The following is a 27495-nucleotide window of genomic DNA, read 5'->3' on the forward strand; positions in this document are numbered from 1 at the left end:
TTATTTATTTATACTATTTGCTGTTTGTAATTATGAGTTAATTAAAAGATACTTGTATCTTCCATTATTTTTGTTTTCTCAAGAGGTACCATTCTCTTTACTGTAGTTATGTCTTATAAACTGGAGATCAGTGAAGTTAAAGATGACTAAATTTCCACAGATATTCCATTGTCTACGTTAACATTTTGTTTGAAGTTGCAAGCAAAACCATAAATCTAGCTTTGGATTTATCTCTATGGTCTATCGGAGGATGCTATAGTTCTTCAAAATTAGCCTACACCTTTGAAAACTTTTGTACCACAATTTCAAAATACTAGGTCTAATAGAAACTATGGAAAACTTTGAAATAAACATAAAACTTGACTCAGATATTTCATAAAATGGGAGCTATTTATAAACCCTTTGTTTAGAATACTTTATTAAACTAATGCCCTTAATGATGATCAGTTTTACCTAAATTTTCTGTAACTATGTTGTAGGGCCATTTTAATGAACTATTTAAGAACACTTGGGGAAATTAAACTATATTTTCATTTAATTCTGCTTTCTGTTGATCTGTTGAAATGTTATTCCTAACATTTGTACATAGTTTTCTAATTTAATAATTAGCTCACTAACTTTCCTGTGGTACCAATGGGTATGAAAAAATTTTTATAACATTATTTGTCTGTTTGCTCTTTTTAAATATGTATTTATTTATTTGAAAGGCAGAGTTACAGAGAGGCAGAGGCAGAGAGAGAGAGGTTTTTCATCTGCTGGTTCCCTCCCCAAATGGCCACAATGGCTGGAGCTGAGCTGATCCAAAGCCAGGAGCCAGGAGCTGCTTGGTCTCCCACTTGGGTGCAGGGGCCCAAACACTTGGGCCATCGTCTACTGCTTTCACAGACCATAACAGAGCTGGACTGGAAGTGGAACAGCAGGACTTGAACCAGCACCCATATAGGATGCCAGTTCCTGAAACTTGAGACTACTTCATATTAAACTAATTTAACAACAACAGTGTTTTGGTTTTATTTTTTTTTATTTTTTTATTTTTTATTTTTTTGACAGGCAGAGTGGACAGTGAGAGAGACAGAGAGAAAGGTCTTCCTTTGCCGTTGGTTCACCCTCCAATGGCCGTCGCGGCCGGCTTGCTGCGGCCGGCACACCGCGCTGATCTGAAGGCAGGAGCCAGGTACTTGTGGGGTGCAGGGCCCAAGCACTTGGGCCATCCTCCACTGCACTCCCTGGCCACAGCAGAGAGCTGGCCTGGAAGAGGGGCAACTGGGATAGAATCTGGTGCCCTGACCGGGACTAGAACCCGGTGTGCCGGCGCCGCAAGGCGGAGGATTAGCCTAGTGAGCCGCGGCGCCAGCTGGTTTTAATTTTTATATTGAGATCAGTTTGAAGGCAGGGGAAAACATGGAAAAACTACTGTAAGTCTTTGGACTAATTGTTTTAGATTTATTGTAACCATTAAATAGCATTCATATGGCTGATACTGTGATAATTGCTGTTGGAGGAGGATCCAGTGAAAGGATTATACATTCTGCATATTTAGAAATGTGAATACATTTTATCTGCATACAATTTATGCTTAAGAGTTTGTCCTGTGGATTAGGTTCTTGTTTTTATTTTCCCTTCTCCTTCCCAGTTCTTCACAACACTCCACATTGTTTAATTCCTTTTGAATTTTAAATTATTTCTCTAGTCCAATGGCTTTCAACTCTGGTTGTGTATCCTGAGCAGTGGAGCTTTTCCAAATTGTAAGATGCTTTTGCACGTGAGTAACCTAAATCTGACTCAAGATGGCTTTAAACATCAAGAAAACTAATCTGACACGACAAGGAATTTCGTCTCCTATATTCTGTGGTTGCAGCTTTGCCCTTCTCAAGTTGTCAGCTTGGGTGTTATTAGCTCTCCTTAAGAAATGAGGATGGGGTTCTAGTCCCGGTCGGGGCGCCAGATTCTGTCCCAGTTGCCCCTCTTCCAGGCCAGCTCTCTGCTGTGGCCCGGGAAGGCAATGGAGGATGGCCCAGGTGCTTGGGCCCTGCACCCCATGGGAGACCAGGAAAAGCACCTGGCTCCTGCCATCAGATCAGTGCGGTGTGCCGGCTGCAGCGTGTCGGCCGTGGCAGCCATTGGAGGGTGAACCAACGGCAAAGGAAGACCTTTCTCTCTGTCTCTCTTTCTCACTGTCCACTCTGCCTGTCAAAAAAAAAAAAAAAAAAAAAAAGAAATGAGGATGAGCTGCTTACTATAATAAGGCAACCTTTATTTCTCCTTGTTTGTATCTACTAAGAGGAAAGAAAGGACTTCTTGTTTCCCAGATGCTGCCTCCCTCATCCCGGAAAAGCAGTTACCTTTTGTGTCTCACTGGGCCAGATCAGTTTAGATCTTCCTGCCCTTGAGGGATTTGGAATTACTTAATGATTGTATGGGGTAGAATGGTTATTATAAGCTGGTCACAGTATGTAATACATGAGAGTTAAAGTGAGAACGTGTGTGTTTTTGCAAGATCTACAGGTGCCTTGATATACAGCTAAGTTTGAGAAATGCTGTTCTTCCCAATTTAAGACTTAAAAATAACTTGTTTCCCCCATATTCCAGTAGAATGAAGTTATTATGTGACCTTTTTATTATTTTTTAAAGATTTATTTATTTGAAAGGAAGAGTTACAGAAAAAGGAAGAGATAGGTCTTCCATCCAATGATGGAATGGCCACAACATCTTGAAATGGGCCAGGCCAAAGCCAGGAGCCATTAGTTTCTTCTGGGTCTCCTACATGGGTAGGCACAAGCACTTGGGTAATCTGCTGCTGCTTTTCCTAGGCGATTAGCAGGGAACTGGATTGGAAGTATAGCTGGGACTTGAACGTATGGGATGCCAACTGTGCAGGTGGCAGCTTAAAAAAACGACTGACATTTGAAAGGCAGAGTTAGAGAGAAATCTTCCATGCACTGGTTTATTCCCCAAATGGCCACAGTGGTCTGGGCTAGGCCAGGCCAGAGCCAGGAACTCCATCTGGGTTTCTCACATGAGTGGGAGGTGCCCAAGCCCTTTGACCATCTTCTGTTGCTTTCCCAGGCTCATTAGCAGGGAGCTGGATAGGAAATGGAGCAGCCAGGGCTGAACAGTGCTCATAGGATACACTGGCAATCGCAGGCAGTGGCTTAACCCACTGCATCAGAATGCCAGCCCCATGTGTGACCATGTGATTTAACTTATCCTCTTCATCTCTCCTAAAGAGGCTAATGGTTTGAATAACCTTGGTTAAGTCTCCAGGGTAAAATAAGGTTTAATTGAGAATAAGGATTGAAATCTTATATTCAAAATTGTCATTTAAATTTATTAGCCAACCATTTGAAATATAGCCAGTTTATAATGTCCTTGCTGTTGGTGAGTCTTTGGAGTGTGCTTTCTGGCAAATGAGTTAACCACTTAGGGCACAATGATTTTTTTTTTTTAAAGTAACTATTTGGAATAAAGTTCCCAGAAATCTCATTTATCTGAAACAACCCTAAGCAACAAAAGTGAACAGAATAAGATAGTTCTAAAACCCATGTACTTTTGGAAAAAAAATCTCTTAAACCTGTTTACCCTTACTTTAAAAAAACAGATATATCTTGCAAGCTTATTTTACAGATTTATCAGGGAAGAGAAGATGCTTTGTGAGACTTAACTGACCATACAAGTGACAACAACATGACAGTAAGAATGAAAGCAAAATCTCTATAAACTCAGGAGAAATTAAAGATACCCGGAAGTTTAGGACACTTTTTCTGGAAAATGGCTTTGTACTAATGTGGGGTCTCAGGTTTCATCATACCACAAAATAGTTGGGTATTTCATGATTGGAATGATCTTAGAATAACACAGAAAGTATTAACATTTAAGGATGTTCATATAAAAGGCATTACTTTGAAAATATTGTAAGTCAAAATGATTAAAACTAACATTCTGTTTAGTACTTGAAAGGTATAAACTCAGCATTCCTGAAAACACCTGAGGACTACGGATAAATCACATTTTAGAGCTTTAGTTCTTTATTTGCATTTGAGGAATTAGAATGAAATTTCATCCACTTATGATTTTTTTTTTTTTTTTTTTTTTTTTTTTTTTTTTTTTTTTTTGTGACAGGCAGAGTGGACAGTGAGAGAGAGAGAGACAGAGAGAAAGGTCTTCCTTTGCCGTTGGTTCACCCTCCAATGGCCACCGTGGCCGGCGCACCGCGCTGGTCCGATGGCAGGAGCCAGGTGCTTTTCCTGGTCTCCCATGGGGTGCAGGGCCCAAGCACCTGGGCCATCCTCCACTGCCTTCCCGGGCCACAGCAGAGAGCTGGCCTGGAAGAGGGGCAACTGGGACAGAATCTGGCGCCCCAGCCGGGACTAGAACCCGGTGTGCCTGCGCTGCTAGGTGGAGGATCAGCCTATTGAGCCGCGGCGCTGGCCTCCACTTATGAATTTGTAAAAAATGTACTTTCTTTTTTCTGTGTAAATCATCCAAAACCTAATTTTTTTTGAAAGTTTTTACAGTTTATTAATTCCCATGAAAAATTCGCACAATCACTGTAGATAAATTCACTGCAAAATCTTTACTCCTTCGGCTTTTTGCCAGCACCAACGTTGGCCTTGGCAGTTCCCCGGACCTTCTTCATCCTGTTCTTACGCTCCTTTCGCTGCTTTCTTGAAGTCTTTTTCTTCTCATACAGGCCATGTCTTGCAAGTCTGTGTTTGGGTTCATTTTTCTTAGCATAATCCAAGGAATTGTAAATCATGCCAAAGCCTGTTGTTTTGCCACCACCAAAATGAATTCTGAATCCAAACACAAAGATGACGTCGGGAGTCGTCTTGTACATTTTGGCCAGTTTTTCCCAAATCTCTGTCTTCGGCACCATCCCCTTGCCAGGGTGGAGCACGTCAATGACCATCTGCTTCCTCTGCAGTAGTCGGTTAGTCATGAACTTCCGGGTCCGGATGGTTACTGTGTCGTTCTGTAAGAATTCTTGGCCTCAGCCAAGAGCATCATCCCACCCTCCACCCCCATTGGAGACAACCCATCATGTCTCCATCCTGCCTATGGATTCCAAAACCTAATTTTTTTAAAAGATTTATTTATTTATTTATTTATTTGAAAGGCAGAGTTAGAGGTGGGGGGGAGTTCCATCCACTGGTTCACTCCCCAGGTGGCCGCAATGGCCTTAGCTAGTCTGATCCAAAGCCAGGAGCAGGTGCAGGGGCCCAGGGACTTGGGCCATCTTCTACTGCTTTCCCAGGCCATAGCAGAGAGCTGGATCAGAAGTGGAACAGCTGGGTCTCAAACCAGTATCCATATGGGATCCCAGCATTGCAGGCGGCGATTTCACCTATTATGCCACAGCACTATCTCCAAATCTATTACTTTTAAATCTTGCTAAATTTTCTTCCCTTGTATTCATCCCTAATCAGTGCAGAATAGTTTAATCTTAGCCCAGATGTCATGAAATTGAACCATCTTGGCTTTGGTACACATTGTTCCCAAAATCCCTGTTTTAATATTTTACATTTTAATATTTTGAACTATGGTTGACTGTTGACTTTAAGATTAGTGAGTGTATCTTATTGTAATATTTCCCCTTTATACATTTTTGAATCAAGAAAGAAAATAATTTTTATAAAGAGTAGCTTTATATTACCTAAATGCTAATCAGTTCCATCACTGGTATTACTTGGTAAGTAAGTGATATGAATCACTTTAGTTTTACAGATATTAGGCAGTACTCTTTCTAGGATAGTAACTTCTGTGTAAAAAGAGTAAGTTTTTAGTCAAACATAAAGTACTTCCAGTCTGTTGCAATTTTTGCATTTTATTTAACCATGTTATTTCAATAAGTATTCTTGCTTTAGAATATTGTTATTGGCCGGTGCCGTGGCTCAACAGGCTAATCCTCCGCCTTGCAGCGCTGGCACACCGGGTTCTAGTCCCGGTCGGGGCCCCGGATTCTGTCCCAGTTTCCCCTCTTCCAGGCCAGCTCTCTGCTGTGGCCAGGGAGTGCAGTGGAGGATGGCCCAGGTCCTTGGGCCCTGTACCCCATGGGAGACCAGGAGAAGTACCTGGCTCCTGGCTTTGGATCAGCGCGGTGCGGCGGCCATTGGAGGATGAACCAACAGCAAAGGAAGACCTTTCTGTCTGTCTCTCTCTCTCACTGTCCACTCTGCCTGTCAAAAAAATAAAATAAAATAAATATTGTTATTGACATCAATCTGGAGGTGTATTATATGAAAACTTGAATAATTTGTAATATTTTTTCTAGCTTTTACTTCTAATGTAAAGGGTTTTCCCTTGAATTTCAATTATTCCTAGTGGCCCAAGACAGTAACTGTTTTCAAAAATGATATTTTGGCGCCATCTGCTGTTCTTCAGTTTCTTTAATAAAATGTGTGGATAGTGGATTCAACTTTTTTTCCCCCATATTTTGCCCATATTCGAAAATAAGGGTAATTTTAAAAAATCTGTATCTGCCTTAGTGCCAGTGTTATGGCACAACAGGTTCAGCCTCTACCTGTAACACGTGCATTTACATCCCATATCAGAGCCCCAGTTGGAGTCCCAGTTGTCCTGCTTCTGGTCCAGCTCTGTGCTGCTGCACCTGGGAAAGCAAAAGCTTGGATGACCCAAGTATTTTAGGTTTTACTAAAAACTTAACTCTGCTTACAAAAAAAGTTACTATCCTAGAAATTCTTGGGTGCCTGCCACCACCCATGTGAGAGACCCATGGAGATTTCTAACTCAGCCCCAGCTGTTGTAGCTATTTTGGAAGTGAACCAGCAGATGGAAGATCTCCTTCTCCCCCCCCCCCCACTCCATCCTTGAACTAAAATATATCTTAAAAATACGAGTAAAAATATTTTAGAAAAATCTCTACCTGGCTTATGATTCCTAGGTTCTAAAAGAATTCATGAAAAATTTCTATTGGAGAAAGCTGTGTATGAATTTCAAAATATTTTTGTATTTTTAAATCAGTTTTTTCACAGATTTTTTTAAAGTATTTCTGTACTGTTGGCTCTGCCACTTTTGTACATTTCTTCAATGTTCTTGTGTTCCTGAAAACTTTCTTCTATGTGTAGTCTCATGACAAAGGCTTCTTTTTTTTTCTTTTTTTTTTTTCTTTTTGACAGGCAGAGTGGACAGTGAGAGAGAGAGACAGAGAGAAAGGTCTTCCTTTTGCCATTGGTTCATCCTCCAATGGCCGCCGCAGCCGGCGCACTGCGCTGATCCAAAGGCAGGAGCCAGGTGCTTCCCCTGGTCTCCCACACGGGTGCAAGCACTTGGGCCATCCTCCACTGCCTTCCCGGGCCACAGCAGAGAGCTGGACTGGAAGAGGAGCAACCGGGACTAGAATCCGGTGCCCATATGGGATACCGGCACTGCAGGCGGAAGATTAACCAAGTGAGCCACGGCGCTGGCCCCACTCTACATTTTTTTTTTAAAGATTTATTTATTTTTTTATTTATTTGAAAGAATTAGAGAGAGTGTCTTCGATTCGCTGATTCACTCCCCAGTTGGCTGCTATGTCTGGAGCTGCACTGACCTGAAGCCAGAAGCCAGGAGCTTCTTCTGGGTTTCCCACATGGGTAAAGGGGCCCAAGGACTTGGGCCATCTTCCACTGCTTTCTCAGGCCATAGCAGAGAGATGGATTGGAAGTGGAGCAGCCGGGACGCAAACTGGCAACAGCTTTACCCACTATACCACAGCGCTGGCCCTCACTTTTTTTTTTAGATTTTATTTATTTAGGAGGTAGAGTTACAGACAAAGAGAGGGTCGGAGAGACAGAAAAAGGTCTTCCATCCACTGTTTCACTCCCCAGATGGCCACAACGGCTGGAACTGTGCACATTTAAAGCTAGGAGCCAGCAGCTTCCTCTGGGTCTCCCACGTTGGTACAGGGGCCCAAGTAGTTGGCCCATCTTCCACTAATCCCAGGCTGTAGCAGAGAGCTCGATTGGAAGAGGAGCAGCCAGCACTGGAACTGGCACCCATATAGGATGCAGACAGAGGCTTAGCCCACTATGCCACAGTGTCAGCCCCTCACTCCACATTTGATTTTACTCTTTACAGGTTGTAATTAGAAAGGAGTCTGAAATGGAAAAGTTGTGAAAGACTATAGAAAACATATTGAACACTGAATGGTAGGTAACATTTAAGTAGAGAGGATGGATGTTCTAATAAGCAGGAAGCCCACAGTGAATAAAGACACATAAATACATTTATGTAAACCATATCTTGGAAGCAGAATAGAAGAATAATTAGATCTTCCTTTATAGGAACAGAGAGATTATGTAAAATAATGATTACAGTGCCTGATACATTGATAAAATGTTATCTGTATGTTGTTATTGTTATTGACTGACGTTACTGGTTGGGTAGTTAATTTTGTTGAGTTGTTAAGGAGGCTGTATAGAACAGAAGTTATTACTGTGGGTTCTGACATCAGATCCTAGTGCTGCCACCTACTAACTGCTAAAAAGTTACCTTGGGGGGATCGACACTATGACGTGGCGGGTAAGCCGCCACCTGCAGTGCCAGCATCCCATATGGGCGCCGGTTCGAGTCCCGGCTGCTCCAGTTCCGATAGAGGATGGCCCAAGTCCTTGGGCCCCTGCACCTGCATGGGAGACCCGGAGGAGGCTCCTGGCTCCTGGCTTTGGGTCGGTGCAGCTCTGACCATTGTGGCCAGTTGGGGAGTGAACCATAGGATGGAGGACCTCTCTCGCTCTCTCTCTCTGCCTCTCTTTCTCTTTGTGTAACTCTGACTTTCAAATAAATAAATAAATCTTTAAAAAAAAAAAAAAAAGCTACATTGGGGCCAGCATTGTGGCATGGCAGGTAAAGCCACCACCTGCAACCTGCAAAGCTCTCATCTCATATGGGCCCCATTTCAACTCCCAGCAGCTCCACTTCCAATCCAGCTCCCTGCTAATGTGCCTGGGAAAGCAGCAGGATGGTTTGAGTTCTTGAGCCCTTGCACCCACTGGGAAGAAGTTCCTGGCTCCTGGCTTTGGACCGGCCTGACTCAGCTCAGGCCATCTGGGAACTGAACCAGCGGATGGAAGGTATTCATTCATTCATTCATTCATTCTCTCTCTCTTTCAAACTCTGCATTTCAAATAAATAAGTAAAAAGTTGATCTCTGTATCCACAGTTGTAAAATATAAATAGTAGTATCAGCCGTATATGTTGGTACTGACAAGTAAAAGTAATGCATATTGATACCATTCTTGCTTGATAAGAAGTTCTGTAATAAAGTTCAGTTGTTATTATATGTCCTAGCTTGGTAAGTCATCTTATTTGACTCCAGATGACATGGGCTAATAACATTTTACTTATTTGAAAGGCAGAGGAACTGAAAGAGAAAAGTCTCTTCCATCTATTGTTTCACTCCTCAAATGCCTGCAATAGCCAGGGCTGAGCCAGGATGAAGCCAGGAGCCTGGAATTCCATCCACATCTTGTACACTGATGAAAGGGACTCGATTACTTACGCCATCACCTGCTGTCTCCAGGTACATAGCTAGAAGCAGAGGTGGGACTTGATTCCAGGGACTCCAATTTAGGATGCAGGTGTTCCAAGCTGTGATTTACCCCACTCTCCCCTAATACCTGCTGCCATATCTGTTTGTAAAGGGTAGATTTGTCATCATTGAAGGAGTTAATACGTAAGGCCAGAGTCAAAAACCTTAATATGAGGTAATTGGTTAAAGTTTAATGACAAAGGACTAGTTAAATAAATTATGATACATTTATATGACAATAACCATTGAAAACCATGTTTCAGGAGAAATTTTGTAACATGTATCAAGAACATTTCAGGTTCATAATGAAAAGTAAAAAGCAAGATACAAAGCAGTACATAGTGTTTTAATTATATAATTTGTATAGGCAAAGAGAACTGGAAGAATATTCTTAAATATTGATGGTGATGAACTCATGGTACTTTGAAAAGCTTAATCTTTAAGTGTATTTGAACATACTTTTATAATTAGAAAAAGCTTGAATCTGGCAGAATTTTTAGAATAATTTTATAGCATCCAAAAACAGTACTTTAAAGGAGACAGAATTCATTTTTATCTGCCATTAGGCCTTGCCATTTGTGGATTCAGCATTGTATTTTCTGCTTTTCAAGGCCACTTTTTTTTTTTTTTTAAGATTTATTTATTTATTTGAAAGAGTTACAGAGAGAGAGACAGAGAAAGAGCATGACATCTTCCATGTGCTGGTTCACTCTAAATGGCTGCAATGGCCAGAGCTGTGCCAATTCAAAGCCAAGAACCAGGAACTTCCTCTGGATCTCCCACATGGATACAGAGGCCCAAGGACTTGGACCATCCTTGGTTGCATTCCCAAGTGCATTAGCAGAGAGCTGGATTGGAAGTGGAGCAACAGGGACACAAACCGATGCTCATGTGGGATGGCGGTGCTGCAGATGGGGGCTTTACCTACTATGCCATAGTGCTGGCTCCAAGACCATTCTAAATACCTATTAGAAGTAGTATTTTCTAATAAGAATCATTTCTATCTCATACAGTTTTTAGATGATTGGATCATTTTTTAAAAACCCCTCTAGTTGGGATTTGAAATGTTTGAACCCACCTTGCTAACTTTCAGTATCCTGTCTCCGTTGTACTATCTTTGGGATGTTGTCTCTACTAGGTACCATGTTAAATGTTTTCAGTCTTATTTATGTTTGTTTATTTTAATTTTATTTGAAAGAGTGACAGAGATCTTTCATTTCATTTGTTTACTCCCTAAAGCCCAAAACAGTTGGGATTGGTCAAGCCTAAGCCAGGAGCCACCCCAGGACTCCATCCAGGTCTCTCATGTTGATATAGATACTCAGGTACTCAAGCCATCATCATTTGCTTCCCAGGATGCACATGAGCAGGAAGTGGAGGAGCCTGGACTTGAACCAGGCACTGTGATATGGGATGTGGGCATCCCAAGTGGTGACTTAACCACTGTGCCAAATGTGCACCCCTAATTTTCACAATAATTTTATTAGGTAGGCACCAAAAGTATCTCCATTTTATAGATGAACTGAAAATCAGTGAAGGAGATTAAGTTAAGGTTAAGGTTAAGGAACTTGCCCATGATTACAGGGCTACTAAGCCTGAAGTCTAACCAAGAACTAAACAGTCTTTGTAGAGGCTGTATCTTTAGTCATTGTGCTATACTATCTCCACATAATTTTGATATTTATAATACAAAAAGACTAAGGATCTACCTATTGCAAAAATGAAGGACCCAATTTTATGTTGTAGTGTTTTGGTATAAAATGTTAATTCATGGGGCAGGTGTTTCAATGGTTGAGATACCCACATCCCTGAGTAGGAGTCAGCTGTGACTCCTGATTCCAGCCTGCTACTAATGCAAACCCTTTGAGGCAGCAGATGAAGGTTCAAATAGTTAGGTCCCTTCCACCCACATAGGAGACTGGGGTTGAGTTCCTGGCCATTGCAGGGATTTGGGCAGTGAACTAGTAGATGGTAGCTCAATCGCTGTCTTTGTCTCTTTGCCTCTTAAAAAATAAAAAAAAAATTGTGAATGTTTTGAATAAAATATTATGTAAGAAATATGACTTTGGGGTTAGTGTTAGTATAGTGCATAAAGCCACTGCCTGTGACTCCAGCATGCCTTATGGGTGCTAGTTCATGTTCAGACTGCTTCACTTCCAGTCCAGCTCCTGACTAATGGCTTTGGAAAAGCAACAGATGATGGCCTGAATGTTTGAACCCCTGCCATCCTTGTGGAGATGCGGATAAAGCTCTTGGTTCCTGACTTTGGCCTGGTCCCCAGCACTGACTGTTGCCGCTATCTGGGGAGTGAACCAGCAGATAGACCCTCTCTCCCTCTATCTTTCACTGTCTCTGTGACTCTGACTTTTAGAATAAATAATAAATCTTTTTTTTTTTTTTCATAAAAATGTATGACTTTGATTTTTACAATTTTTTAACTTTTTAAAATTAAATATTTTCAAGGAGTATTTAAAGATTCATGTATTTATTTGAAAGGCAGAGTTAGAGAGGCAGGGGCAGAGAGAAAGAGGTCTTCCATCCACTGGTTCACTTCCCAGTTGGCCGTGATGGCCGGAGCTGTGCTGATCCGAAGCCAGGAGCCAGGAGCTTCTTCCAGGTCTTCAACTCTGGTGCAGGGGCCCAAGGACTGCTCTTCCAGTCCATAGCAGAGAGCTGGAATGGAAGTGGAGCAGTCAGGACTCAAACCAGCGCCCATATGGGATGCCAGCACTGCAGGTGGCGGCTTTACCTGCTGCGCCATAGCACCGGCCCCAGACTAGTTACTCTTTGTAATAAATATATTCAGTAGTATTTAGCATGACTAATTTGTATTTAGATAGCACAGTGATTAAAAGTACAGAGCTCTTAGAGATTGAGTCATTTCAAATTCTGCCTCTCCTACTTAATGCTGTGTGACCCTGGTCAAGTTGATTTCTTGGTGTCTAGTTTCCTCATCTATAACATGGAAATACTAACAGTATGTTCCTTACAGATTTGATTGTAGGAGTCACTGAATTAATACATATGTAAAACACTTTAAATGGTAGTGGCTGCACACACTGAGTGTTCAGTGTTAGTTACACTATTAATTGCAGTAGTACTGTGTTCTAGTTACTGTTATCAGCATCATTTGTGTTGATTGTACAGTAAACTTTTTAAAGACTTCTAAATTACTTTGTAGTGAAAAATAAAAACCAAAAAGTTGCGCTTACAGTCTATTGACATAAAAATTATTTTGCTAGCACTTAATGGTTTTCTAAACTTCACATCATTTAACTGTAATAGGTCTCAGATGCTCATCAATAAAACAGGCTAATAATATCTTTCCTGTTGGGTGACTTCTTAATTTGTAAAAACATTACTAGACACCATGTTGTAGGCCCCGAAATTATGATCTCAACCGTGAGACTGTGAAAGAAAGAGAACTGATGATACGCAGCCCCTTTTGCCCCTGCCATTGTGGGTCTCTGGTTTTCTTCTTGGAATAAAATAGTTATTTCATGTGTGTATTCACAAAGGAAAGGTTAAACATTTAGTGACTCTAAGAGTACAATAGCCTTATTCTCATTTTGCTCTTTATACTTCCCTGGTCTTTGCCACTCTCCATAAAGCTGAACTAGTTAGAGTCATTTCTAGAAATTTCTAAATTTCACATGGCAGGCTAAATTGCTTTCATTTACACTGTGTGTGCATATTGTTGGTCCTGTTTTATATTCTTGTAACACTATGTGCCCCTAGTACTTAGCACTCACTGTCTTGCTTTATTTGTGTACATGTCTTACTCCCTTGTTGTCTCGGTGGCTGATCTTCATATTCTCAGTGACTAGCAAACAGATGGAAAATAAAAAATTTAGTTGATGACTTATTAAGTTTGACTTAATTTTTAATATGGGGCCATGGTCATTGTGATCATTAAATTAATGATACATTTGATCTGTGGTCATACTAGCACCTACTTGCATGTAACACTACTGTTGAATTACATTGTTGTCCAGTTAAACTTGGCTTGAACTTGAAAATATTTAAAATTTTATTAAAGTTATTATAAAAATAATTTTTTCCTTATTTGGCAAAATGGAAGTGAATGATTTTTTTTTGTAAATTTTGATCCTTAAGAAATGGTGAAAATTCAAAACTAAAGGAAGAAATATGAGAATAGAGATTTTTTTAATGTTTTATTTAGGAGAAGGCTATTCTGTCACTAGATGGCTGGGTCTAGGTTCTTAGCTCCAACATAGGAAAGAATTTGAGAACAGAACATAGGTAAAGGTTAGCAGAGGAATAAGATTTATTGTCAAGAAAGTGAAAGTGTGCTGTTGAGAGAGAGTGTAGTCATGCTTGCGAATGTGTTGCACCCAGCAAAGTTCAGTGTTAACCATTTATATGGTCTGCAGGAATTGAATATGGGAGTGGTGTGTGGAACATGGTTTAATTGAATATTCGTAGGGGGTGGGATTTAAGTGCCACCCATATTCTTGCCTTTTTAGGAAGTCTCAGTGTCATTGGCATCAGGTGCATGATTAGAGTAGGAGTATCATTCATGATAATTTTATTATAGTGTTGTTATAATTAGTTATAGGTCATCACAGGGTCATAGTCAGGAGCCATGTTGGGTATTTTCAGCCAGTACCAGTTTTTGGAGGTGGTTTTGCAAGAGATAATGGTTTTAGGTTACCTCAGTCACAGCCCCAAAGTGTGGAGGGGTTGGGTGGAGTAGGCAGGGTTGAAGGGAGGACCTGGTGACCTCGGCCCTCTGCTTGCTAGCTAACTGCCTGTTTCAATTTTTTAAAGATGTATAAACAAGTCTTTCTTTTTTTTTTAATTTATTTATTTACTTGAGAGGCAGAGTTACAAAGAGGGAGAGACAGATCTTCTGTCTGTTAGTTCACTCCTCAAATGGCGCAACAGCCAGAGCTTGGCCAGGAGCCAGGAGCTTCTTATGGGTGTCCCATGTAGGTGCAGGGGCCCAAAGCACTTAGCCCATCTTCTGCTCTCCCAGGCCATCAACAGGGAGCTGGATCAGAAATGGAGCAGCCAGGATTAGAACCGGCGCCCATCTGGGAAGCCAGCACTACAGGTGAATGCTTAACCTACTACTACCCCACAGCGCCGACCCCTGCCTCTATCAGTTCTATACTCCTTTTCTTGAAAGCAGTTGGAGAAAATGTCTTGGGAAAATAAAATGTGATGTGTAATAGAAAAAAATGAAAAGAAAGCTAAGCTATTTCCAGATGATATTGATTCTTGAATTAGTAATGTCAATCAGATTTTCTTTTGCTTTAATTTTTATACATTTATTTGACAAGCAGAGAGTACTCCGTCCTCCCGTTCACTCCTCATATATCCTCAACATTCTGGGGCTGAAGCTGTGGATGGGGACACAGACCAGGTCTACCACAAAAGTGTCAGAAACTGTTGCTTGTCAGGATCTGTGTTAGCAGAGAAAGTTGGGAGTGAGAAGGTAGAGGCTGGAATCAAACCCACTTTGATGGGGGATGCAAATATCTTAACTGCTAGGCTAAACATCTGCTCCATCTTTTACTTTTCATCAAGCTGAGATTAAGAAATCTTGTTAATTTTGGAACCCACAGACATTTTATGTACAGTACTGATAGTTTTGACATCAAAAGGTAACAATTCAGGTTTAAAAAGATACCTGTTTTCTGGGGCAGGCATTGCGGTGGAAGGGATTAAGTTGCTGCCTGGGACACCTGCATCCAATAGCAGAATATCTGGGTTCAGGTCCTGGCTCTGCTTCCAATTTCAGCTTCCTGGTAATGTTGCACCATGGGAAGCAACAGATTATGGCTCAAGTACATGGGTCCTTGCCAGCCATGTGGAGGACGCAGATGGAGTTCTAGTTGGGCTGGCCCAGCCCCAGTTGTGAGCATTAGGGGAATGAACCAGTAGATGAAAGATCTCATATTCTCTCTCATTCATTCATTCTCTCCCCTCCCTCCCTTTCCCGTTCCCTCCCTCTCTCCCTTCCTCCCTCCCCCTCACCTTTCAGATAAATAGTAACAATTAAACTTAAAAGTGCACCAACGTGTCACAGTACTTGGGTTTTTACTCGCCTCTGTCTTCTGGCTCTACTTTCTGCTAATGCAGACTCTGGGAAGCAGTGGTTGATGGCTCAAGTAGTTGGGTCCCTGCCACCCTTGGATTGGTACTGGCCTTACCTTAGCCTGGCCCACTTCCAGCCATTGGTGGCATTTGAGTAGTGAACTCATGGATGAGTGTTTCTCCCTGCACCCAACCCCCACCACACACACACACACACACACACACACACACTCACACTTGCTCTTTAAATATTTTTTTTTATTTATTTGAAAGAGTTAGGGGGACAGGGGAAAACAGATCTTCCACCCACTGGTTCTCTCCCCAAATGGCTGTAACAGCTGGCGTTGGCCGATCTGTTGCCAGGCGCTTCATCCAGGACTCCCATATGGCTGCAGGGCCCCAAACACTGGACCATCTTTTGCTGCTTTCCCAGGAGCATTAGCAGGGAACTGGATCAGAAGTGGAGCAGCTGGGATTCGAACTGGCACCCCTATAGGACACCAGTGCCACAGACAGCAGCTTTTCCCACTACACCATAGCGCTGGCCCCCTCTCTTTAATTTTAAAAAAGATAATCCACTTTACATTATATGACATTCTTAAGAGTTAGATGGTGGACTGCCATTGTGGTGTTGGCTTTGTTGCTGGCATCCCAAACACTTGAGCCATCTTCCATTGCTTTCCCAGGCCCCAGCAGAGAGCTAGCTCAAAAGAGAAGCAGCTGAAATCTTGTACAACAAAAACAAAGCCAGAGGCATCACAATACCAGATTTCAGGGCATACTACAGGGCAGTTGTAATCAAAACAGCATGGTACTGGTACAGAAACAGATGGATGGACCAATGGAACAGAATAGAAACACCAGAAATCAGTCCAAACATCTACAGCCAACTTATATTTGATCAAAGATCCAAAACCAATCCCTGGAGTAAGGACAGTCTATTCAATAAATGGTGCTGGGAAAATTGGATTTCCACATTGCAGAAGCATGAAGCAAGACCCCTACCTTTCACCTTACACAAAAATCTACTCAACATGGAATAAAGACCTAAATCTATGACCCGACACCATCAAATTATTAGAGAACATTGGAGAAACCCTGCAAGATATAGGCACAGGCAAAGACTTCTTGGAAAAGACCCCGGAAGCACAGGCAGTCAAAGCCAAAGTTAACATTTGGGATTGCATCAAATTGAGAAGTTTCTGTACTGCAAAAGAAACAGTCAGGAAAGTGAAGAGGCAACCAACAGAATGGGAAAAAATATTTGCAAACTATGCAACAGATAAAGGGTTGATAACCAGAATCTACAAAGAGATCAAGAAACTCCACAACATCAAAACAAACAACCCACTTAAGAGATGGGCCAAGGACCTCAATAGACATTTTTCAAAAGAGAAAATCCAAATGGCCAACAGACACACGAAAAAATGTTCAGGATCGCTAGCAATCAGGGAAATGCAAATCAAAACGACAAAAGAGGTTTCACCTCACCCTGGTGAGAATGGCTCACATTCAGAAATCTACCAACAATAGATGCTGGCGAGGATGTGGGGAAAAAGGGACACTAACCCACTGTTGGTGGGAATGCAAACTGGTAAAGCCACTATGGAAGTCAGTCTGGAGATTCCTCAGAAACCTGAATATAACCCTACCATGCAACCCAGCTATCCCACTCCTTGGAATTTACCCAAAGGAAATTAAATTGGCAAACACAAAAGCTGTCTGCACCTGAATGTTTATTGCAGCTCAATTCACAATAGCTAAGACCTGGAATCAACCCAAAAGCCCATCAACAGTAGACTGGATAAAGAAATTATGGGACATGTACTCTATAGAATACTATACAGCAGTAAAAAAACAGTGAAATCCGGTCATTTGCAACAAAATGGAGGAACCTGGAAAACATCATGCTGAGTGAAATAAGCCAGTCCCAGAGGAACAAATATCATATGCTCTCCCAGATTGGTGACAACTAACCAAGCATCAAAAAGCAAACCTGATGAAGTGAAATGGAAACTATGAGAAATAATAACTTGATCAGCCCTTATCATCACTGTTGATGTATAATTTAATACTGTATCCCTTTTAGTATTTTTGTTTGTTCTACTTAATACCATTGGTTGAGCTATGTAATTAACACACAATTATTCTTAGGTGTTTAAATTTTAACAGAAAAGTGATCTCTGTTAAATGTAAGAGTGGGAATAAGAGAGGGAGAGGATGTACAATTTGGGACATGCTCAAGCTGACTTGCCCCAAGTGGCGGAGTTAGAAATGTGCCAGGGGATTCCAATATAATCCCATCAAGGTTGCATGTACCAATGCCACCTCAATAGTCCAAGGATCAATTTCAGGTCACAAGAGACCATAATGATAGGTCTAAGAGTCAAAGGGATCACATAAACAAAACTAGTGTCTGCTAATACTAACTGATAGAATAAAAAAGGGAGAGAACGATCCAACATGGGAAGCGGGATATACAGCAGACTCATTGAATGGCAGTTGTCCTAAACAGCACTCTGGCCTCGGAATCAGCCCTTGAGGCATCTGGATCTGGCTGAAGAGCCCATGAGACTATTTTAGGCATGGAAAGCCAAGACACTCTGGCAAAAGAAAAAAAAAAAAAAAAAAACCTGAATGAAAGATTTCTGCGAGTGAGATCCCAGTGGAAAGAACAGATCATCAAAAACGGAGGTGCCTTTCTCTGAAGGGAGGAGAGAACTTCCACTTTGACTATGACGTTGTCGAAATAAGATCAAAGTCGACGAGCTCAGGGGGCTTCCATGGCCTTGGCAACTCATGACTAGAGCCTGGGGAGATTGCTGACGCCTTAAACAAGAGTGTCAATTTGTTAAGTCAACAACAGGAGTCACTGTGTACTTACTCCTCATGTAGGATCTTTGTCCTTAATGTCCCTAATTCAATGTGAATTAATGATATGACTAGTGCTGAAACAGTATTTGGCACTTTGTGTTCTGTGTAGGGGCAAACTGATGAAATATTTACTTAATATATACTAAATTGATCTTCTGTATATAAAGATAATTGGCTGGCGCCGTGGCTCAATAGGCTAATCCTCCACCTTGCGGCGCCGGCACACTGGGTTCTAGTCCCGGTCGGGGTGCCGGATTCTGTCCCAGTTGCCCCTCTTCCAGGCCAGCTCTCTGCTATGGCCCAGGAGTGCAGTGGAGGATGGCCCAAGTCCTGGGGCCCTGCACCCCATGGGAGACCAGGAGAAGCACCTGGCTCCTGCCATCGGATCAGTGTGGTGCGCCGGCTGCAGCGCGGCGGCCATTGGAGGGTAAACCAACGGCAAAAGGAAGACCTTCCTCTCTGTCTTTCTCTCTCTCACTGTCCACTCTGCCTGTCAAAAAAAAATCGAAAATGAATCTTGATGTGACTGGAATGGGAGAGGGAGAGGGAGATGGGAGGGTTGCGGATGGGAGGGAAGTTATGGGGGGAGGGAAGCCATTGTAATCCATAAACTGTATTTTGGAAATTTTATCTACTAACTAAAAGTTTGTTTTTTTATTTTTTTGTTTTTTTTTTTTTGTTTTTTTTTGTTTTTTTGTTTTTAAAAAAAGGAAGCAGCCAAGACACAAACTGGCACCTATATGGGGTTCCGGCATGGCAGGTAGAAGTTTAGCCCACTATACCACAGCACCAGCCCCTATTTTTTCCATTTTTATGACCATAGTTCAAGCTGTCTTCATTGTTCAGTTTGTCACTGACCGTTTCCTAAATGGTCTCCCACCACTGATACCTGTCCATTTCCATTAGTCTTTATATTGATTGGTTGATCTTCCTAAAACACAATTAAGATACATCATTATTATTAAAACCATTTAGTGACTATTTTTTTTTAAGATTTTATTTATTTATTTGAGAGGTAGAGTTACAGACAGTGAGAGGGAGAGACAGAGAGAAAGGTCTTAAGGGTTCACTCCCCAGATGGCCGCAATGGCTGGAACTGTGCCGAACTGAAGCCAGGAGCCAGGTGCTTCTTCCTAGTCTCCCATGTGGGTGCAGGGGCCCAAAGGGCTATCTTCTGCTTTTTCAGGCCGTAGCAGAGAGTGGGATTGGAAGAGGGGCAGCCAGGACTAGAACTGGCACCTATATGGGATGCTGACACAGCAGGCAGAGGATTAACCTGCACCACAGCATGGGCCCCTTAGTGACTGACTGTCTTGTTTTCAAGATAAAGTCCAAATTGTTTGAAGTGTTTATAGTAGTCTTTGTAATTTGGCTTCAGTTACATGGTATAGGCAAGTGGAGCAACAAGTGGTTACATAAGATCTATGCTGGAGGTGAGCACCTTCAGGTTTTCACATACGCTACTCCTCCTGCTTCACTAACTTCCAGTTATCTGGTTCTCCACTTTGTCTTCAAGAAACCTTCACTAAAACCTCAGCATTAGAATTTGCTGTTCTTGTGTGTTTCTGTGGTACTTTCTGCTTGCCCCTGTTCTAGCATGTGACACACTGCATTATTTTTCCCTGTTGTCTGTGTGTGTCTTATGCTCCTGAATGGCAAATAACCTGTTTCACCAATATATGTAGTGTAGTGTGGCACATTAATTAATTCACTCATTCTTTACTTGAGTATACTTTATGCCAGGCAATTGAGAATGAATAGTTCAAGATTTCTTCCTTTTAAATGAAACTTCATTTCATTTTATGAAATGAAGAGTTTTTAGTAGTCATTGTAAGATTGGAGGTTTGGCTTCTGAAAATTGTCATTAATAGTCAAATTGAATATATGTATTTTCTTTGGGTGGTCCCAAGTAATCCCAATACTTTATGTAGTGGTAAAAATTCAGCAGAAGTATATGTTTTTAATAACATATCAGTGAAAGTATTAATAACAGTATGCTGAGTAATTTTTAAAGTTTGTAACTATAAGGGGTCTTTAACAATTTTTTTAAAGATTTATTTATTTGAAAGAGTTACACCGAGAGAGGAGAGGCAGAGAGAGAGAGAGGTCTTCCATCCGCTGGTTCACTCCCCATTTGGCCGCAACAGCTGGAGCTGTGCTGGTTCAAAGCCAGGAGCTTCCTCTGGGTCTTCCAATGTGGGTGCCGGGGCCCAAGGACTTGGGCCATCCTCTGCTGCTTTTCCAGGCCGTAACAGAGAGCTGGATTGGAACTGGAGCAGCTGAGACTCGAACCGGCACCCACATGGGATGCTGGTACTGCAGCCTTACCCACCACGCTAGAGAGCCGCCTCTAACATCATTTTCAACAAATTTACAGAAATGCATATTATGAAAAATCTGCATGAATTTCAAAAATGTTTGCACTAAAATAAACTTACCTTTAATTCCATTTCCCACAAACTTTGTGAAATACTTCATGTACAAAATACCATCAGAAAACACTGATTTTAGCAGATAAAAGTTTTTAAAAAGCAGTTTTTAAATAATGACTTTACTTTTGGGCTCCTTCCTTAAAATATTTAAATTAAAAAATATTTAAAATTTTGTCCTGGTATCAGCTGACTTACGATTTTTTTTTAAGTAGTTGAAGAAAAGCCTTGGTAGTTCCCAACTGTGTTAGAAACAGTTGTCAAGTGTGGTTCTTTACACTGTGAGACTGGGAGCTGTTTCTAAACACACAGTTGTTAGTAGCACAGATTTGCCTAAGTTTCCAATCTGATCTGTGACTATGGGTAAGTAGTTTAGAATATGTATGGTATTTGTGGGGAAAAAATTCTGTAGATTAAATTCCATTAACTACTCTCTAACTTTAGTTTACGATCTAAAGTGTGTGGACTCTAAACCCCAGTCAATCAGTACTACTAATTTTGTAAATCTTTAAGGTAGTTATAAAGGTATATAAAAATAATGTTATTCTGTTAATTTAAGAATGGAATCCTAATAGAAAATTTCAGTGATGTTTAATATCAAAGAATTCAAGGATAATTTTTAAAACAAAGCATTTTTATTTTCTAGAAACCTTTTCTTATTCCTGATTCCTCTTAATAGTGAAGATTCTGATGTATATGATTTATAGTAAAATCTAGAAATTGTAAGATAAAGATTGATATTATGTTTTTATATGTATAGTGCATCCTTTTAAATTGTGATACTAACTTTTTATCCTTTAAAAGAACTGATAAAAGTTTAGTGAAAGAGAATGTGTGTATGTCTTCACTTTGCAATTAGGCTACCAGCTGTTGTGGCTATTGAGCACTGGAAATATGGCTGTTCTATATTGAGGCATGCAGTGTTAAAAACAAATGCTTATTTTAAAAATTTAGTATGAAAAAAAGTACTTGTCTCAGCAGTAATTTTATATTGATTATATGTTGAAATGGTAGGTTTTTTTAAGTTTTATTTATTTTTACTTATTTGAAAGAGACAGAGATTTCCCATCCACTGGTTCGTTGTCCAAATGGCCTGTGACAGCCAGGGCTAATTCAGGCAGAGATCAGAAATCAGTGTGGGTTTCCCATATGGGTTGGCAGGGGCCCAAGTACTTAAACCATCACCTTCTGCCTCTCAGCTGAGTGTTAGCTGGAAGCTAGAATCAGCGGTGGAGCCAGGAGTCGAACCCAGACACTCTGATACCCATATCATATGCTTGCCCTGAAATAGCTTTTTAGAAATAATTAGATAAATATATTAAAATTAATTTCACTTTTTTAGTGTAGAAAATTTGAAAGTACTTGTGTGAATTTCATTGTGTTTTGATTGGACATCTTTGGTCTAGAAATTTTCTTTAAGGTAGTAAAATTGAGCATTTTTGGTATTATTTCTTTAGTAATCTTAGATTATAATTTGACATCAAAATATTGGCACATTCTGTAATTAGATACAAAAGTTAGAAGGTTAAATTTTATATCAAAAGTTATTTTGAGATCTTGTTTTTACACCTGCTGGCCCAAAACTATTAACTAATCTTTCATGACTTCATGGTTCCTGAATTGGAGCCAGTTTGACAGCTACCATGGATCATTGGCTTTCTTTATTGTTTCATCTTATGTAACAAATATTTTTTATGTGCTGCATATTGTGCCTAGTCTGTCTTGGGAATTCTCTTTAGTTTCAGGAGGGAACAAAAAATAATGGATGTACATGTAAATAAGTTTGTGGATTTGGACATAGGAAGAAATTGAGGCAATTCCTGTTTAGCTTTTTATTTCTTTTTTGAAGTAGATGATGTGAGATCAACAGAACCCATTTTGGCTTAAGTTAAAGGGTTCTTAGGGCTGGCATTGTGGCTCAATGGGATAAGCAGCCACCCACAGTGCTGGTGGCACAGCACCCTGATGGGATACACAGGTAAAGCTCCTGGCTTCAGTTTGGCCTAGTCCCAGCTGTTGCAGCCATTTGAGGAGTAAACTAACTGATGGAAGATCTCTCCCTGTCTCTAACTCTGCCTGTCAAATAAATAAAATGTCTTAAATAAATAAAAGTGACCTGACACTTTAAGAATCCTCTGGGGACTGGGGTTGTGGTATAGCAGGTTAAACCAGCCTTGCAATGCTGACATCCCATATAGGACAGGTTGAAGTCCCAGCTGTTCCACTTCCAATCCAGCTCCCTGCTAGTAGCCTGGGAAAAGCAGCAGAAGATGGGGCCAGGGCTGTGGCCAGTTAAGTTTCTGCCTGCAGTGCCGGCATCTCATATGGGTCCCAGTTCGAGTCCCAACTGCTATCCAACTCCATGCTAATGCTCCTGGGAAAGCGAAGAATGGCCCAAGTTCTTAGGCCCCTGCCATCCATGTGAGATAATCTGATGAGGCTCCTGGCTTCTGCCTGGCCCAGACCCAGCCATTGCAGCCATTTTTGGAGTAAACCAGAGGATGGACGAGCTCTCTGTGTCTCTCTGTAACTCTGGTTTTTAAATAAATAATCTAAAAAACAAACAAAAAAAAACAGGTATTTGAAAAGTAGAGGGAAGGGTAGGAGAGAAAAGAGCCGTCTGCTTTCCACTGGTTCATTCTCTAAATGGCCTTAATAGCTGGGCTGGGCCGGGCCAGGCTAAGCCAGGAATCAGGATCTCCACACTGGTCTCCTGTATGGGTGGCAGGATCCCAAGTACTTGCTGCTTTCTAGGTATGTTAGCAGGTAGCTGGCTCAGGAGCAGAGGCGTGTCTCCATCCCGTGCACTCCAGTATGGGATGGAGGCATCCCTATCCCAAGGAGTAACTTAGCCCCTGTTGTGCCACAGTGCTAAAATAAAAACCCAAATTTAGAGGAGAGTTAGGAGTATGATACAAAGGTTTTTTTCTCCTTGACCGTGGGAGTTAAGCAGCCAACCTGTTGCCCTGTCAGATCCTAACAATTTGGTATTTTTTCCTGTAAATAAAAATACTATATATAACCATACTATTAAAATCAGTAACAGTGATACATTATTCTAGTCTTTAGACTCCACCCAAATTTCACTAATTGTCCTGCTAGCATACTTTTTGTAAAATGATCTAGTTTAGAATCACATGCTGCATATAGTTGCATTTAGTTCTTTCGGTCTCCTTCAGTCTGGAACAGTCCTCAGACTTTTGTGATTTTGACAGTTACAGACCATTTATTTTGTAGAACCAATGTAACATTGAGTTTCTTTATAATTCAGTTCAGGTTTTGCCTCTTTGTTCAGGAAGAACTGTGATCTTATTTTATGCTCTCAGGTGGCACACAATTTCAGTTTGTCCTGCTGATGATTTTTTTTTTTTTTTTTTTTTCAGATTTAGTTATTTATTTGAAAGAGTTAACACAGAGAAGGAGAGGCAGAGAGAGAGAAAGGTCTTCCATCTGCTGGTTCACTCCACATTTGGCCGCAATGGCCAGAGCTGTGCTGATCCAAAGCCAGGAGTCAGTAGCTTCTTCTGCGTCTCCCACATGGGTGCAGGGGCCCAAGGACTTGGACCATCTTCCACTGCTTTCCCAGGCGATAGAGAGCTGGATAGGAAGTGGAGCAGCCTGGACTTGAACTGGTGCCCATATGGGATGCCAGCACTGCAGGTGGCGGCTTTACCCGTTACACCACAGTGCCAGCCCCAATGATAATCATTTTGATCTGGTTGCCATCTCCAGTATAGAGTTGTTCTTTTTCTTGTTCTACTTGAGTATTTTGTGGGGAGGTAATTTAAATATCCCATTCATTGTGAGACTTTTCTTTTATATTTCTTATTTCTGTATAGATTTATGGGGTGCTGTTCTGTGGTTTATAGTCCCTTTAGTACCACCATTAATTATTATGCAACTATATAATTTTCCAAGTGTTAGCCTTTCCAGATTGATTTCTATATCCTTTTTGGCTTGCTGTCGTCCTTTGAGCACTTTCTTGTTTTCCTTCACAAGATACTGCAGGCTCATCTTTATTACCCTAGCCCTGGAATCTGCATTTCTCAAGTGGTCTTCTTATCTTTCACAGAAAATGTTACTCAGAAACGCAGATCCAATTTGCTAGTCAGGCTCACTGCTTTTCTAAGGTCATCACTCCCAGGCTGTGTCAGTGACTAGAGCTGAGGATTACAAGCACATATCCACACGTATTCAGACATTTACATCTATGTATATGTTTGGGAACCATGAGTTCACATTGGTATCTCCAATTGTAGTCTAACACTGAAGGGTTTATTCTGACTTTCTCTCTTCTGTTTATAACTCCTCTCTGACAGAAATCTAGTTTCCATTATTCTGTGTACTTATTTGATCAATCTTCTGTTGTAAGTAACCTTTTGTATCTGCTATCCCTGCTCCTGTGCCATGCTCTTTGCTCTGGCTGACTGCCCGCCCATTCTTGGCCTCACTGCCCCCATCTCCTGCAGACTCCCTATGCCTTTTGAACTCCAGCATCATGTGCTAAACTACCCTCTGTGTGGATACCCTTTTCACCCTTCTTCATATCATACCATAGACTGAGCAGTCCCTCTTTGTAGACACTCCCTGACTTTGCTTTGGCCTAAGACACTGCTTTTTGAGCTGCCCTCCTCACTCCTTTTGGGCTTTAACTATGTGGTGGTACCATTTCCCTTCTCATTCCTATCATCAAAAGGAAATCCTCCTCATTTTTTAAAAAATGTCTTGCGAATTCTTTCACATGATTATCCATTTGGCTAGAATTTTATACAAAAGTTATGCCTATTTCCCCCTAATTTGAACTTTTAAAAAAGTTGACTACATCCATAAAACATTTTTTTGATTGTTTGGAAATTTTATTTTTTTTAAGATATTTTTATATAATTTCCCAAGTATAGCTTATGGATTACAATGGACCCCCCATTAACTTCCCCCGCACCCCCCACTCCCTCTCGCCTTCCATTCACATCAAGATTCACTTTCAATTCTCTTTATATATAGAAGATCAGTTTAGTATATATTAAGTAAAGATTTCAACAGTTTTCACCTACACAGAAACACAAAGTGAAAAATACTGTTTGAGTACTCGTTATAGCATTAAATCACAATGTACATAAAACATTTTTTTAAAATGGATGTCATTTCTCTTATTTATTTTGTTTATAACAGATGATGATGTACCTGCAGATATGGTTGCAGAAGAATCAGGTCCTGGTGCACAAAATAGTCCATACCAACTTCGTAGAAAAACTCTTTTGCCGAAAAGAACAGCGTGTCCTACAAAGAACAGTATGGAGGTGAGTTAAATGTAATTGCTTTTCTGTTTGTAATGAAAGAATTTTTAAGAAATGACAGAAAAGGGAATGTCGTCATTTTTTTTAAACTAATGAGTGTATATGATAAAAATACTTGCTTTATTATCTTTTTGTTTCTTAAGGGTGCCTCAACTTCAACTACCGAGAACTTTGGTCATCGAGCAAAACGTGCAAGAGTATCTGGAAAATCCCAAGATCTATCAGGTATTTCTTACGGAGAAACTAAGGGATAGAGTAAAATAATTTAAATAATTTATTTTTTTAAATTGTATACCAACAAAATTAGAGTATTACATTTGCATTGAGAAAGTGATTATTATAGAATAGACATTAGAGTCCTAACCTTTCTCTCCTTGACTTCTATTGCTCTGTAAAGATACTTATGTATATATTTTAACCAGTTCTTGAGATGGTACATAGCTAAAAGAAAGAATACTTAAATCAGGATGAACGGAGATGAATTTGTGTCACCTATGAAAGGCAAATGCTTATGAAATGATTGTCATAAAAAATCAAAGCAATTTACTAGATAAAATGGAGAGTTTTTTGAGTAATGAGAAAATCATGGCTAGCAGGATGAGTAAATTGTTTATATTCTGTTTATTGATCTCTTTGTAGCGGCACCTGCTGAACAGTATCTTCAGGAGAAACTACCAGATGAAGTGGTTCTAAAAATTTTCTCTTACTTGCTGGAACAAGATCTTTGTAGAGCAGCTTGTGTATGTAAACGCTTCAGTGAACTTGCTAATGATCCAATTTTGTGGTGAGTGACAACTTACTGCTTATTATTTTGAGATATATTATTTGCTGCCCAAAATGGCAAACACCGTAGGGAAGAAGTATGAATTGATAGTTATAGCTAAATAGTTGGAACAAAAAATAAAATGCTTATAAATTCCAGCTTACCTGTTTGTTTCAAACACAGGCTGTCAGTCCAGGCAGTGTTTATAAAATAGTAAATGAAGTACTTTCTCTGGTATTTATCAGGTAAAAGCAGCTGAGTGATAGTGGAAAATGGTTTTCATGTAATTGCTTGTTAGAAATAGAACTAAATGTAATTTAAAATAACTCATGAATTTAAGTCTGATAGTTAAGTGAGATCATAGATTTTGTCCATCACTTTCAGAAAATATTTGTATTCATGAACCTTAACATACATATGCTTGGATGGGTATTTGGTACAGTGGGATCAGCTGCCACTTGTGACACCTGCATCCCATATGGGAATGCTTGGGATCAAGTCCTGCCCCTGCCTCTGATCCAGTTTTCTTTCTCCTTCTGTGCA

At 40.6% G+C, this 27495-nt stretch overlaps 2 protein-coding genes across 4 annotated transcripts in view; one reads left to right on the plus strand and one right to left on the minus strand.

Moving 5' to 3' along the window:
- Positions 1–27495, plus strand: part of FBXO11 (F-box protein 11) — a 94736-nt gene that overhangs the window by 40613 nt on the left and 26628 nt on the right. For 2 of the 3 annotated variants that reach the window (XM_070069155.1, XM_070069156.1), the window contains exons 2-4: positions 26065–26192; positions 26333–26414; positions 26829–26973. In XM_070069155.1, the coding sequence (XP_069925256.1) occupies positions 26065–26192; positions 26333–26414; positions 26829–26973 (355 nt within the window). Of the gene's footprint in view, positions 1–14528; positions 14607–26064; positions 26193–26332; positions 26415–26828; positions 26974–27495 lie in introns of those variants that run through there. The other variant, XM_008254435.4, reaches the window with a different exon arrangement.
- LOC100345060 (small ribosomal subunit protein eS24-like) lies at positions 4493–4984 on the minus strand. Its single transcript, XM_051842944.1, has one exon. The coding sequence runs from the start codon at positions 4937–4939 to the stop codon at positions 4574–4576; it is 366 nt and encodes a 121-aa protein (XP_051698904.1). The 5' UTR covers positions 4940–4984; the 3' UTR covers positions 4493–4573.

This window comes from Oryctolagus cuniculus, chromosome 2 (genome assembly GCF_964237555.1).
Source record: "Oryctolagus cuniculus chromosome 2, mOryCun1.1, whole genome shotgun sequence".
Classification (NCBI taxonomy): Eukaryota; Metazoa; Chordata; class Mammalia; order Lagomorpha; family Leporidae; genus Oryctolagus; species Oryctolagus cuniculus.

Excerpts from the sequence above, each read along its gene's own strand:
- LOC100345060 (XM_051842944.1), bottom strand. The coding sequence starts at position 4,939 with ATGACTAACCGACTACTGCAGAGGAAGCAGATGGTCATTGACGTGCTC.